This window comes from Oncorhynchus mykiss, chromosome 5, assembly GCF_013265735.2.
Source record: "Oncorhynchus mykiss isolate Arlee chromosome 5, USDA_OmykA_1.1, whole genome shotgun sequence".
Classification (NCBI taxonomy): Eukaryota; Metazoa; Chordata; class Actinopteri; order Salmoniformes; family Salmonidae; genus Oncorhynchus; species Oncorhynchus mykiss.
In genome coordinates, this window is record NC_048569.1 from 84,693,060 (window position 1) to 84,706,107 (window position 13,048).

At 42.9% G+C, this 13,048-nt stretch overlaps 1 protein-coding gene across 1 annotated transcript; it reads right to left on the bottom strand.

Annotated features, from left to right (window-relative positions):
• Nucleotides 1-535: 535 nt before the first annotated feature.
• Nucleotides 536-4,884, bottom strand: LOC110524711 (UPF0690 protein C1orf52 homolog). The gene is made up of 3 exons (XM_021604587.2): nt 4,412-4,884; nt 2,507-2,717; nt 536-2,061 (listed from the first exon to the last, which is right to left on the bottom strand). Exons 1-3 carry the CDS (start codon nt 4,718-4,720, stop codon nt 1,913-1,915), a joined length of 669 nt encoding a protein of 222 aa, XP_021460262.1. The 5' UTR covers nt 4,721-4,884; the 3' UTR covers nt 536-1,912.
• Between the last annotated feature and the right edge of the window lie 8,164 nt (nt 4,885-13,048).

Sequence of the window (13,048 nt, forward strand, 5' to 3'; positions counted from 1 at the left end):
GGAAAGGTTGCAAGATCAAATCCCCAAGGTAAAAAATCTGTCATTCTGCCCATGAACAAGGCAGTTAACCCACTGTTCCTATGCCGCCATTGTAAATAAGAATTTGTTCTTAACTGACTTGCCTAGTTAAATAAAGGTCAAATAATTTGATAAATCCAGCCATTACTATGAGCTGTCCTCCCCTCAGCAGCCTCCACTGGTGGAAAGCAGGCAGGTTTTTGTTTTCACTCTGTTAATTAAGTTAGTATTGTGGAATAACAACGTTTCTTCTTCCAAAACTGGATTAGGTATGCATTTCAGGCAAGGCCAGGCACATACCTGGAGGTGGAATGTTATCAAAAGCATATTTGCCAGTATTTCATGTCAGTGGTCGATGACTGATATGGTAGGAATTCCTCAGATCACAGAAGCGTTGCGGAAACACAGCTTTTTTTTCTTGGGCTAAAAAAACATATTTGCTCCATTTACTACTAAAGAAATTTAAATAGGGAATTCACATTTCATGCATGTCAATCAGAGCACATTCTCAGAAATCCAGGTTATAAAAACAAGTCAATGTATTTAATATGAACAAAGTCAATGTAAGACCAAAGGAACACTGTATTCATTAACAGTGCAGTATGCCCATATCACCAAGGTGTAGTTTCATTTTAAATGAGTAGCTATAAAAGGACTTTTAGTCATAACAAAAAAAAATCCAGAACATGGGTTAATGTTTGACAGAATAACTTCTCAGGTGTTTCCATGTAATGAGAAACATCCTTGACTTATCTGAAGTACACTGCCTGTACAGAATGACCAAAAGTAGTTTTAAGTTACTCTCGACAACAAAAGCCACACACTTTTCACATTATAAACTGGGTGGTTTCAGCCCTGAGTGGTGATTGGCTGACAGCCATGCTATATAAGCCCATATACCATGGGTATGACAACATTTTAACTGCTCTAATTACGCTGGTAACCAGTTTATAATGGAACAGCCCTTAGCTGTGGTATATAGGCCATATGCCACACCCCCACGTGCCTTATTGCTTAAATATAGCACTTTGAGCATTAAGATCCAAAACACACCATTTTGTTTTGTTCAGTAGAGTTATGCTTGTGTTACTAGTACTCTCACATCAATACTGATTTCTAAGTTCAAGATAAGACAGAGCCAATCAGCAAGCCTTATATTCACATTCCATTTATTGCATCAGTTGTGTAAGACAACGGAATTTACTACAAAACAGACAAAACTGTCAGTGTGTGGTTAACTGTATACATATTGTATAGACGCATTAAAAGACATGGCAACATTTAAGATACTACTCCCCCCAGTGAAAAGGTTGTGTACCAAATGTGGCCCAAGGCTGCCATCTAGCGAATATTACATGTTGAGGAACAGTTTATTACTCTAGTAAATGCAGTCTTTCTTGACCTAATGTCTCACCAACAGAGACATGTAGAGACAGTAATAATCTAAATGTATTTACCATACATTTCTTGCTTTTCAAAAATAAGTTGCCATATAAAAAAATACATCTGCTCATGATCCAAACAGATGAACACATTGATTTGCCCAACGCAGTCCAGAGACATTAATCCAAATCCAGACTATATTATGTAGATCAGGTGGTCGTGTATTTACAACGAAACATTGATCAATACCTAGACACCTACGTGCGTTTTCCACTAGTGTTTGGATAATATGCTCAAAGATATGACAAGGGATTAAAAATAACAGTCCAAATGTTTTCAGAACAATAACATCTATATCATGTGCCCTAGGTAGACGAGTACTGGACCATTCACATAACCAGGGGCTGGACACAGAGGAGAAGAAGGGAAAGTGTTGGGTGTCTGGGGTAAAGCTGCAGGACAGTCAGAGGCTTAGGGCAGCCAGACCCGAGCTTCACACCAGATCTGGGCCTCAATCCGCATTCTGCCTGAGGATCCTCTTCTCTTCCTCTACGAAACTCTTGTCAGATGTGGCCTGGCCCAGATCCCTCTTCCTTTTCTCCTTCTGCTGGAAGCTCTCCACCCTACGCTTCTTCGCAGAGGCCTTGTCTCCGTCCTCGTCTACACCAGGGAGAAAACAACACGTCATAATCATTCAGAAATGAACTGGGAATGCACAGCTGCGTACTGTATCCTGCCTAACCAGCACCGATACACCCCCCTGCTGTAAATATCAAGTTACTGTGTGTCAGAGGAGCGAGATCAATCATTTTCTGCCTGAAAATAATTGAGAGATGTGCAGGCATAAGCAGATAGAGGTAAAGCTGGTACCGTAAGCCCACACAACAGCTTGAAATGTCTGCACACCCGTCGCATAGCTGCTAGCTTTTCGGTGGCGCAAGTGGTTAGTACCTCGTCAAGCGGGCAGTTATATGTGTTTGCGAGGCAGAGGGCTCTGGTTCGAGCAGATGTATGGACAGTGTACCACTACCCTTTGTAGGGAGGAAGATGTAATACTAAGCAGGCAGAATGCGGTCAGTCACATGGGTAACACTTTTCTCCCTACCGGAATCTGATGGCTGTTCCTCTGTGGGCAGGAAGACAGCATTGCCGGTGTGAGGCTGCGGAGCGTCTTCTCCGTTATCTTCATAGATGTTGGACCACTTTATGGCCATGTCCATCCCTGGGGGAGCTCCCTTCTTGGGCTTCTCCGCTTCCGCGGCGTAGGTCTGAGGGGGCACCGCGTTAGTCTTCCACACCTTGAACTCCTTTGCAGGCTGCAGGAAAAGTTAATTATAAGTAACTCATCTTTTCAATTGAAAAAAATTATAGGTTTCCCCTATTTACAGTGGGGCAAAAAAGTATTTAGTCAGCCACCAATTGTGCAAGTTCTCCCAATTAAAAAGATGAGAGAGGCCTGTAATTTTCATCATAGGTACACTTCAACTATGACAGACAAAATGAGAAAAAAAAAATACAGAAAATCACATTGTAGGATTTTTAATGAATTTATTTGCAAATTATGGTGGAATGAATATAAGTATTTGGTCACCTACAAACAAGCAAGATTTCTGGCTCGCCCATAACCCCAACGCCACCATGGTGCGCACTGTTCACACCATTGACATCAGCAAACCACTTGCCCTCATGACAACATTTGCCCGTTAGTTGAAACCGAGATTCATCCGTGAAGAGCACACTACTCCAGCATGCCAGTGGCCATCGAAGATGAGCATTTGTTCACTGAAGTCAGTTCCAACGTGAACTGTAGTCAGGTCAAGACCCTGGTGAGGACGACGAGCACGCAGATGAGCTTCCTGAGACCATTTCTGCTGAAATTTCAAACCCACAGTTTCATCAACTGTCCGGGTGGCTGGTTTCAAACTATCTTGCAGGTGAAGAAGCAGGATGTGTAGGTCCTGGGCTGGCACGGTTACACATGGTCTGAGGTTGTGAGGCCGGTTGGACGTATTGACAAATTCTCTAAAATGACGGCTTGTTTTCCATTCTTTTGGACAATACTCCAATTCTCCTTGATTTTACAGCCATTGTATTCAGAATCCACTTCATCATCCGCTTCAGCCATCTTTCCCCCTGAGCTGGAAGTTCTCCGTTCTTCTACTCGGACAGAGAAACACGTTTCTTGAACTGAAAAGGTGATACACGTACACCTAACCTGGGCCCGGTTTCCCGATAGCGATGGAATTTAGGCTTACACATGTTTTAACAATGCATCTTTCCTACTGTAACGGATGTGAAACGGCTAGCTAGTTAGCGGTGGTGCGCACTAAATAGCGTTTCAATCGGTGACGTCACTTGCTCTGAGACCTTGAAGTAGTAGTTCCCCTTGCTCTGCTTTTGTTCGGCTTTTGTGGAGCGATGGGTAACGATGCTTCGTGGGTGACTGTTGTTGATGTGTGCAGAGGGTCCCTGGTTCACGCCCGGATATGGGCGAGGGGACGGTCTAAAGTTATACTGTTACACTACAACAGTCGAAGGTGTATCATGTGTTGATGATTCAATAACTTAAATTATCTCGTAACAGCTCCGGTGGACATTCCTGCAGTCAGCATACAAATTGCACACTGTGTTGTGTGACAAAACTGCACATTTTAGAGTAGCCTTTTATTGTCCCCAGCACAAGGTGCACCTGTGTAATCATCTTCTTGACATGCCACATTGTCAGGTGGATGGAATATTTTGGCAAAGGAGAAATGCTCAATAACAGGGATGTAAACACATTTGTGCACAACATATGAAAGAAAAGCAAATTTTTTGGGCTTATGGACAATTTCTGGGATCTTTAATTTCAGCGAATGAAACATGGGACCAACACTTTACATGTTGTGTTTATATTTTTGTTCAGTATACATAGCAAGTAGGTAGTTAACGTTAGTTAGCTTGGTCAACAACTAGTTACGACAACAGCTAGCTAATGGACGAACGCTAGCTGGCTGGTTAAACACAGTACCTCTTCTGGAGCTTTCACGGCGCGGCTCTCCCAATCGATCTGTTTATTCAGCGGGTTGTACAGAAAGGACGGCTTAGAGACCGATTTGAAGAGCTCGTCGGGTTTTGGTAGAGGAGCTCCACTGGCAGCCCGCTTGGTCCCGTGTTGGGGGGATTTGCTACCGCTTCCAGTAGCATCGGTTCCCCCCTTCCCCCTTGATTTCTTCTGGCCCGCTTCATCAGAATCGCTGCTGTTACTATCGCTACTGTCACTCAAATCATCGTAACTCATGAAGTAATGGAAAGAGTCCGGTTTCTTCTTATCAGCCATACTGATAAAATTATTACCTCAGTAATACGATGAATTTAACTTTAGAGATAAGATGATACCCCTAATTAATTAGCAAGCAAGCTTGATGTTTTTGCTGGTTACTCCATTTTGAGTGACTGTTGCCGTAAAAGAGTACGCAATGACGTAAAAACATGGTCGTAAAAATATTTTCTTAAAGGAGCAGTAGTCCATTTTTTCAAGACGCGACATAACTTTTATGAGCAGTTATTTTCGTCATGCTCAATTTTTTATTTGAACTTGATTTAACTAGGAAACTCAGTTAAGAATAAATTATTATTTACAATGACGGCCTACCCCAGCCAAACCCTAACCCGGACCCATGGTTTCATTTAAAGTCATGTTCTCCAATCGTTTTCCAAGAACGTGAAAACTTTCCATAAAGACCACAATAAAACTTTAGTAACGTTCAGAGAACGTTCTAAGAATGTTATTTAAAACATCCATTCTGTTCTATGTGTCATCAACATGATCTGTCTTGTTAAGTGTGTTCGGATGTGTTTGCTGCACCCAATAATTGGCCACACCTGACCTTAACAAGTGCTTGTGTTCTGCTTCTTCTTCTGTGGGTTTTATGGTGGACTACACTCAAAACGTTGTATTGCCGCCACCAACTGGACGGTTTGAAACCAAAAAATTAAAAAATCCATATGTAATACTGATAGTAACTTAATTCATCCTAATAAAAATATTACATAGCCAAAATAAACAACTCCCACTTTTTCCTTCTTTTAGTTCTCCATGTCTCCCTTCTCATGCTCTAGGACCTGAGAGGGTGGTATGAATTGTGCCAATATTCCATGTAACTCCTCTGATGTGAAATCTTTCAGCCCCAGGAACCGCTACACCACAATCACTATGATTTCTATCTTCCTGGACCTTCTCTCCACCTTGGCAGTCCCATTAATTGTTCTGAATGAGCTGCAAAATCTGGACCCCTACAAATCAGCCGGGCTAGACAATCTGGACCCTTTCTTTCTAAAATTATCTGCCAAAATTGTTGCCACCCCTATTACTAGCCTGTTCAACCTCTCTTTCGTGTCGTCTGAGATTCCCAAAGATTGGAAAGCAGCTGCGGTCATCCCCCTCTTCAAAGGGGGTGACACTCTTGACCCAAACTGCTACAGACCTATATCTATCCTACCATGCCTTTCTAAGGTCTTCGAAAGCCAAGTCAATAAACAGATTACCGACCATTTCGAATCTCACCATACCTTCCTTCTCTGCTATGCAATCTGGTTTCAGAGCTGGTCATGGGTGCACCTCAGCCACGCTCAAGGTCCTAAATGATATCTTAACCGCCATCGATAAGAAACATTACTGTGCAGCCGTATTCATTGACCTGGCCAAGGCTTTCGACTCTGTCAATCACCACATCCTCATCGGCAGACTCGACAGCCTTGGTTTCTCAAATGATTGCCTCGCCTGGTTCACCAACTACTTCTCTGATAGAGTTCAGTGTGTCAAATCGGAGGGTCTGCTGTCCGGACCTCTGGCAGTCTCTATGGGGGTGCCACAGGGTTCAATTCTTGGACCGACTCTCTTCTCTGTATACATCAATGAGGTCGCTCTTGCTGCTGGTGAGTCTCTGATCCACCTCTATGCAGACGACACCATTCTGTATACTTCTGGCCCTTCTTTGGATACTGTGTTAACAACCCTCCAGGCAAGCTTCAATGCCATACAACTCTCCTTCCGTGGCCTCCAATTGCTCTTAAATACAAGTAAAACTAAATGCATGCTCTTCAACCGATCGCTACCTGTACCTACCCGCCTGTCCAACATTACTACTCTGGACGGCTCCGACTTAGAATACGTGGACAACTACAAATACTTAGGTGTCTGGTTAGACTGTAAACTCTCCTTCCAGACCCATATCAAACATCTCCAATCCAAAGTTAAATCTAGAATTGGCTTCCTATTTCGCAACAAAGCATCCTTCACTCATGCTGCCAAACATACCCTTGTAAAACTGACCATCCTACCAATCCTCGACTTTGGCGATGTCATTTACAAAATAGCCTCCAATACCCTACTCAACAAATTGGATGCAGTCTATCACAGTGCAATCCGTTTTGTCACCAAAGCCCCATATACTACCCACCATTGCGACCTGTACGCTCTCGTTGGCTGGCCCTCGCTTCATACTCGTCGCCAAACCCACTGGCTCCATGTCATCTACAAGACCCTGCTAGGTAAAGTCCCCCCTTATCTCAGCTCGCTGGTCACCATTGCATCTCCCACCTGTAGCACACGCTCCAGCAGGTATATCTCTCTAGTCACCCCCAAAACCAATTCTTTCTTTGGCCGCCTCTCCTTCCAGTTCTCTGCTGCCAATGACTGGAACGAACTACAAAAATCTCTGAAACTGGAAACACTTATCTCCCTCACTAGCTTTAAGCACCAACTGTCAGAGCAGCTCACAGATTACTGCACCTGTACATAGCCCACCTATAATTTAGCCCAAACAACTACCTCTTTCCCTACTGTATTTTATTTATTTATTTATTTTGCTCCTTTGCACCCCATTATTTTTATTTCTACTTTGCACATTCTCCCATTGCAAATCTACCATTCCAGTGTTTTACTTGCTATATTGTATCTACTTTGCCACCATGGCCTTTTTGCCTTTACCTCCCTTATCTCACCTCATTTGCTCACATCGTATATAGACTTGTTTATACTGTATTATTGACTGTATGTTTGTTTTACTCCATGTGTAACTCTGTGTCGTTGTATGTGTCGAACTGCTTTGCTTTATCTTGGCCAGGTCGCAATTGTAAATGAGAACTTGTTCTCAACTTGCCTACCTGGTTAAATAAAGGTGAAATAAATAAATAAATAAATAAATAATTACCATAGCTATAAATGCCACAAAGTCCACCTTCTTAACCTTTAACATTTCAGGATCCTGCTGGTGAAAGGCAACCACTGCATCATACAGTGTAGGCCTATCCACTACCAAGGACTCTTCTGGTGCACCATTCAAACCCTCAACCCTTTTCACAGCTACTGCATATGAAATGCCCTTTATAACCCCGACTTTGGCCACCTCATTCTCTTTCACCCCTGTGGGGCATTCGGAAGATGTGGCTTCATGGTTCCCACTGCAATTGCAACATGTCACATATTCATCACTTTTACAACACATAATATGACCCATCCACAACTTGGACATCTCAGATTCTCCCTTTTGCAAACACTTGCTACATGACGAAAAGCTTTACAATGATCACATTACATTGGTCTTGGGATAAATGCTCTGTAGTTAATATACCCTAACTGCACTTGAGTAGGGAGAGACTCCATATCAAAAAACAGAAGAACAGAAAGACTCTTCACTTTTTCAGCATTCACCGCACAATTCATTCGACGTGCTTCAATTACTCCAGGAATATTTTTAATCTCTTCAAAATCAACTTCCCACGAGACGCCTGATATAGCCCCCTTGAGGGGTGCCCTGTTCCGAAGAGGCATACACGACACTTCAAACTGGTTAAGACACAACGCATGTTCCTTCTGATCCGCATAAGCACAAAAAATCGAAACAAGCCCGCTTCTCGTGATCCTCACAGCCTTCCCTTTACCCAGCAATCCCTCCACCAGTTTTCAGAACTCAAATGGTTTCTAAAGATTGGTACTCTGCTCTGCTGCTCCTCATTAACAAACCGTACTCCTATTAGATACGAAGGGTCATTCTCATCACTGTACACCACTGCTCCGTTTTCCATTCTTTTGGACAATACTCCAATTCTCCTTGATTTTACAGCCATTGTATTCAGAATCCACTTCATCATCCGCTTCAGCCATCTTTCCCCCTGAGCTGGAAGTTCTCCGTTCTTCTACTCGGACAGAGAAACCCGTTTCTTGAACTGAAAAGGTGATACACGTACACCTAACTTGGGCCCGGTTTCCCGATAGCGATGGAATTTAGGCTTACACATGTTTTAACAATGCATCTTTCCTACAACAGTCGAAGATGTATCATGTGTTTCCCAAAACACCCCACAGAGAGAATGGTCGTTGTGCATCATTGGACCATGTTTCGATACTGATAGGATAAAAAACTGCTAGTTTCCTTTGACTGTTTAAATAGACTAAAATTAACAGTTTGTATGTGTAAAAAAAACATGGCATGCTAGCTCCATCCTGGTGGTGGTGTGTCACAATAAAAATGCATGTTAAATGCATGATTAAAAATATTATTGAAACATTCAGTGAAAGTTAAGCAAGTTATAACAAAAAAAACCTCAAAATAACCAATAATTTCCATTCTCTGAGCATTAATTAAACCTCCCAGGAAAGCTTTCAGGGAACCATAGTAAAATATTATCAGAACCTCCCTGCAACCTAAAAATGTACATTCCCAGAACAGGCAAAATGGTCACTTCTGTTCTCAGAATGTTTAAAAAACTTTTAGTTTTACCAGTCAGGAAACGTATGGGTTCGTTCCCAGAACCAATGGGAAACCAAAAACTTACGTTCACACAACTTCCGAGGTACCAAATGTGCTAGCTGGGTTGCCCTTTCCAAAACAATCTTTTCTCTTGCCAGATTGTTTTCCTGCTCAGTCCTGAGCTGGTTGAAGGAAAGTTTCTCCTCCTGCCTCTCCTACTCCATTTTCTCCAGCTCACTCCTCAGCTGGTCGTAGGTGATGTTCTCTGCCCCTCTCTCCTCCATGTTTCCTATCTCACTCCTAAACTTACAGTAGGCAGTGCTTTCCGCCCCTCTGTCTTCCTCATCCTTCTCAATCTTAGACTGAAGGACCTTAATGTTGTCCTTGAGGGCGTTGTTTTCTTCCTCAGTCCTTTCTAGCTGTTTATTCATTGTTGACATTTTATTGTCATTCCCCCTTTCTTGGCCACAAGTGTTCGGGTATCCTCCTCAAGCTTGACAGTCTTCTTCCTTAGGACCTCCCACGGGTTCTGAATTGTCGTTTTCTTCTTCTTCACCACCTCCTCGCTCTCCTTGCTAGCCTTCTTAATGTTCTCCTCAACCTCCCTGATTGCCTCAATCTTTCGATTGATGTCAAGCTCCATCTTCCTTTTCTCTTTCGGCCAGAGGTCCGTCCCTTGACCTCTGACCCTTTTCTCCTCCTCCAGAGCATTGGCCAGCTTTGAAGCCCTGCACTCTGGTGTTAACATTCTCCATCTCTAGGGCCTGGCCTCAGAGTCCTCACTGCTCTTAACTCTTAACTTTCATTGTCTCCAGCTCTGCTCTTTCTTCAGTTGGAGAGATGTTTCTTACAGGCCTCTTTCCCTCCAAGATACCCTGACCTCCACCTTGTCCACCTTCCTCTGTCCCTCTTCAATGGCTCTCAAATGCAAGGCCCTGCTTACCTCACTTCTTTTAAGAATGTACTTTGTGTCCTCTTGCTCCCTCTCAAGCAAGGAGGCCCTGGTCTTCTCACTTTCCAAGTCCTTTTCCATTGCAGAGGGCCGGAGCTCGGCCTCCTTAATCTTTCTTTGCCACTCTTCCTCGGCCTCCTTTCCCTCCTTCTCCACCCACTCCCTCAGCAGGTACATAATTGACCTCCGTGGAGGTCAGTGGCCTCGGAAGCATCCTGGTTCAGGCTCTCTTTTGTCAAGGTCACAGGAGCCCCTGTGACACCAGTGCGACTGACACTACCACCGACCTATAGGAATGGAAACACTGGAGAAACGCGGGACAAACAAAGGGGAGAACACACTGAAGATGTGAGGACATATCTAAAGTGTTTTTAGGTCCGCTTGAATGAGCTTGCCCTTCATAACTGAATCAACAACAGAAATTAGGTGACCTTTCACTTTCAGGCCTTTATTTTATGATGATGTCTGCTCCCCAAATGGCACCCAATTCCATATAGTGCACTACTTTGACCAGGGCCTATAGGGAATAGTTTGCCATTTGGGACACCGACATATTTTGGTGATTGATTGCACTTAGGGTGTTGTCCGGGGGTAATCAACCCTGCAAATTGCTTTGTTGCAACTTGCGCAGAATGGGTAGGCATTTTTCGAGAGACTCAATTATATAGGGACCTATTTGTGATATCACTGTAATTATATAGGGAATATTTATGATATCACTGTAGCCTCTTAGGTCTACTCTAGACTAGTCTCATAAATACAAATGTTACACCTACAGGCCATTTAACTGGCGGGGTCAAGAGGACAACTGTAGGCTGCAAGGCACACTCTGGTGCTCGTGCTTGGCAACATTATTGGCAGTTGCCCCGCCCAAAGGATACTAGAGTAGACTATTTTGTTATAGACCTATCAAGCCCGCCTGCCATGCCTCTATATTTAGGCCGAGATGCACATTTTAAAGGCAATGTTCCCGCATACACAGTACGCGAAATGCAGCATATGTTGGCTCAATCAACAATTAGGCTACCTTTAAATGTCAAGCGGCTATAAAGCAGATCTTCCACGGATCGAATTGAATCTATTCTAGGCTTTAGGACTATTTGTATCTATTTACAGCTCTTACCTGAAACTGTGAGCAATCAATCACTCTGCTTGCTTGCGTTTCTCTCCCAGTACTCCTCTCCTCCATTCTCAAGTGGCAAGGTGCAGATTAACTCTATAAAGTAATAGTAACCCAAAAGGAGAAGGCTCTCATCACCTCTGTGAAAAGTTAATTGACTGAGCTCTAGCTGTCTGTCATGTTATAACTGTAGGCCTGGATCATAACCATTATGACACTATAGTGAAGACATTTGTAACAAACAGGTGATGAAAGACTGATCAATTTGATCCCTTAGGTTTCAAATTACAATCATTTTAAAATAAGCATTTCAAAATGAGTTGTTATGAAAATGTTCAGACGTGCACTTGCAGTTATATAAGATGAGCCATGACTAGAAGGATGAGCCATGACTAGAAGGATGAGCCATGACTAGAAGGATGAGCCATGACTAGAATACAGTACATATACTAAGTGTACAAAACATTAGGAACCACTTCCTAATATTTACTTGCTTCCCCATTTGCCCTCAACAGTCTCAATTTGTCAGTGCATGGACAACACTACAAGGTGTGGAAAGCGTTCCACAGGGATGCTGGCCCATGTTGATTCCAATGCTTCCCACAGTTGTGTGAAGTTGGCTGGTGGACCATTCTTGATACACATGGGAAACTTTTGAGTGTGAAAATACGCAATCCATGTCTCAATTGTCTCTAGGCTTAAAAATCCTTCTTTAACCTCCTCCTCTTCATCTACACTGAATGAAGTGGATTTAACAAGTGACATGAAAAAGAGATCATAGACTGATCAGGTGAAAGCTATGTCATGGAAAGAGCAGGTGTTCCTAATGTTTTGTATTCTCAGTGTACATATAAAGTGGATAAAATAGTATGTAAACATTAATAAAGTGACCCATGTTCAATTACTCTATGTACATAGGGCAAAGCAGTCTCTAAAGTGCAGGGTAGAGTACTGGGTGGTAGCCGGCTAGTAACAATGACTAAGGTTCAGGGCAGGGTATTGGGCAGAGGCCGGCTAGTGGTAACTATTTAAACCCCCTAAAGTCGATGTCTGTGACCACAGAAATCTAGTCAGCATAATAGCTCTGTTTGAGAGTAATCTGGGATTTTTTTTTTGCATGGGCTGCGTATTAATCCATGTCTGTCTTCCGCATCTGCTGTGAAAGGTGACAGAGAGAGTGGGTTTGTCAGACCATGAGACATCCCGAAAATGTCTGTAGCTTCCAAACGGTTTGGCCTAGAAACTATGACCCCTCTATGGAAAGATGATACTTACAAACACAATGTGTTTTTCCGTTTTGCTCTACGACCCCCACAAGCTTCACGGGACTTGTCTGAAATCGGTACTGTCTGTCTGCCAACTTCTGCCTGTAGCGTCTGAACAGTTTGGGCTACACACCTATGGAAAGGTGACTCTCACAAACACATACACTACCGGTCAGAAGTTTTAGAACACCTATTCGTTCAAGGCTTTTTCTTTATTTGTACTTTTTTCTATATTGTAGAATAATAGTGAAGACATCAAAACTATGAAATAACACATACAGTATGTAATCACGTAGTAACCAAAAAGTTTTTAAATCAAAATATATTTGAGATTCTTCAAATAGCCACGCTTTGCCTTGATGACAGCTTTGCACACTCGTGGCATTCTCTCAACCACCAGAAGGAGAGTGATGGAGTGCTGTATCAGATGACCTGGCCTCCACAATCCCCCGACCTCAACCAAATTGAGATGGTTTGGGATGAGTCGGACTGCAGAGTGGACAAATAGTAGAAAATAGTAAAAATAAAAACCCTTGAATGAGTAGGTGTACTTAAACTTTTGACCAGTCATGTTCAG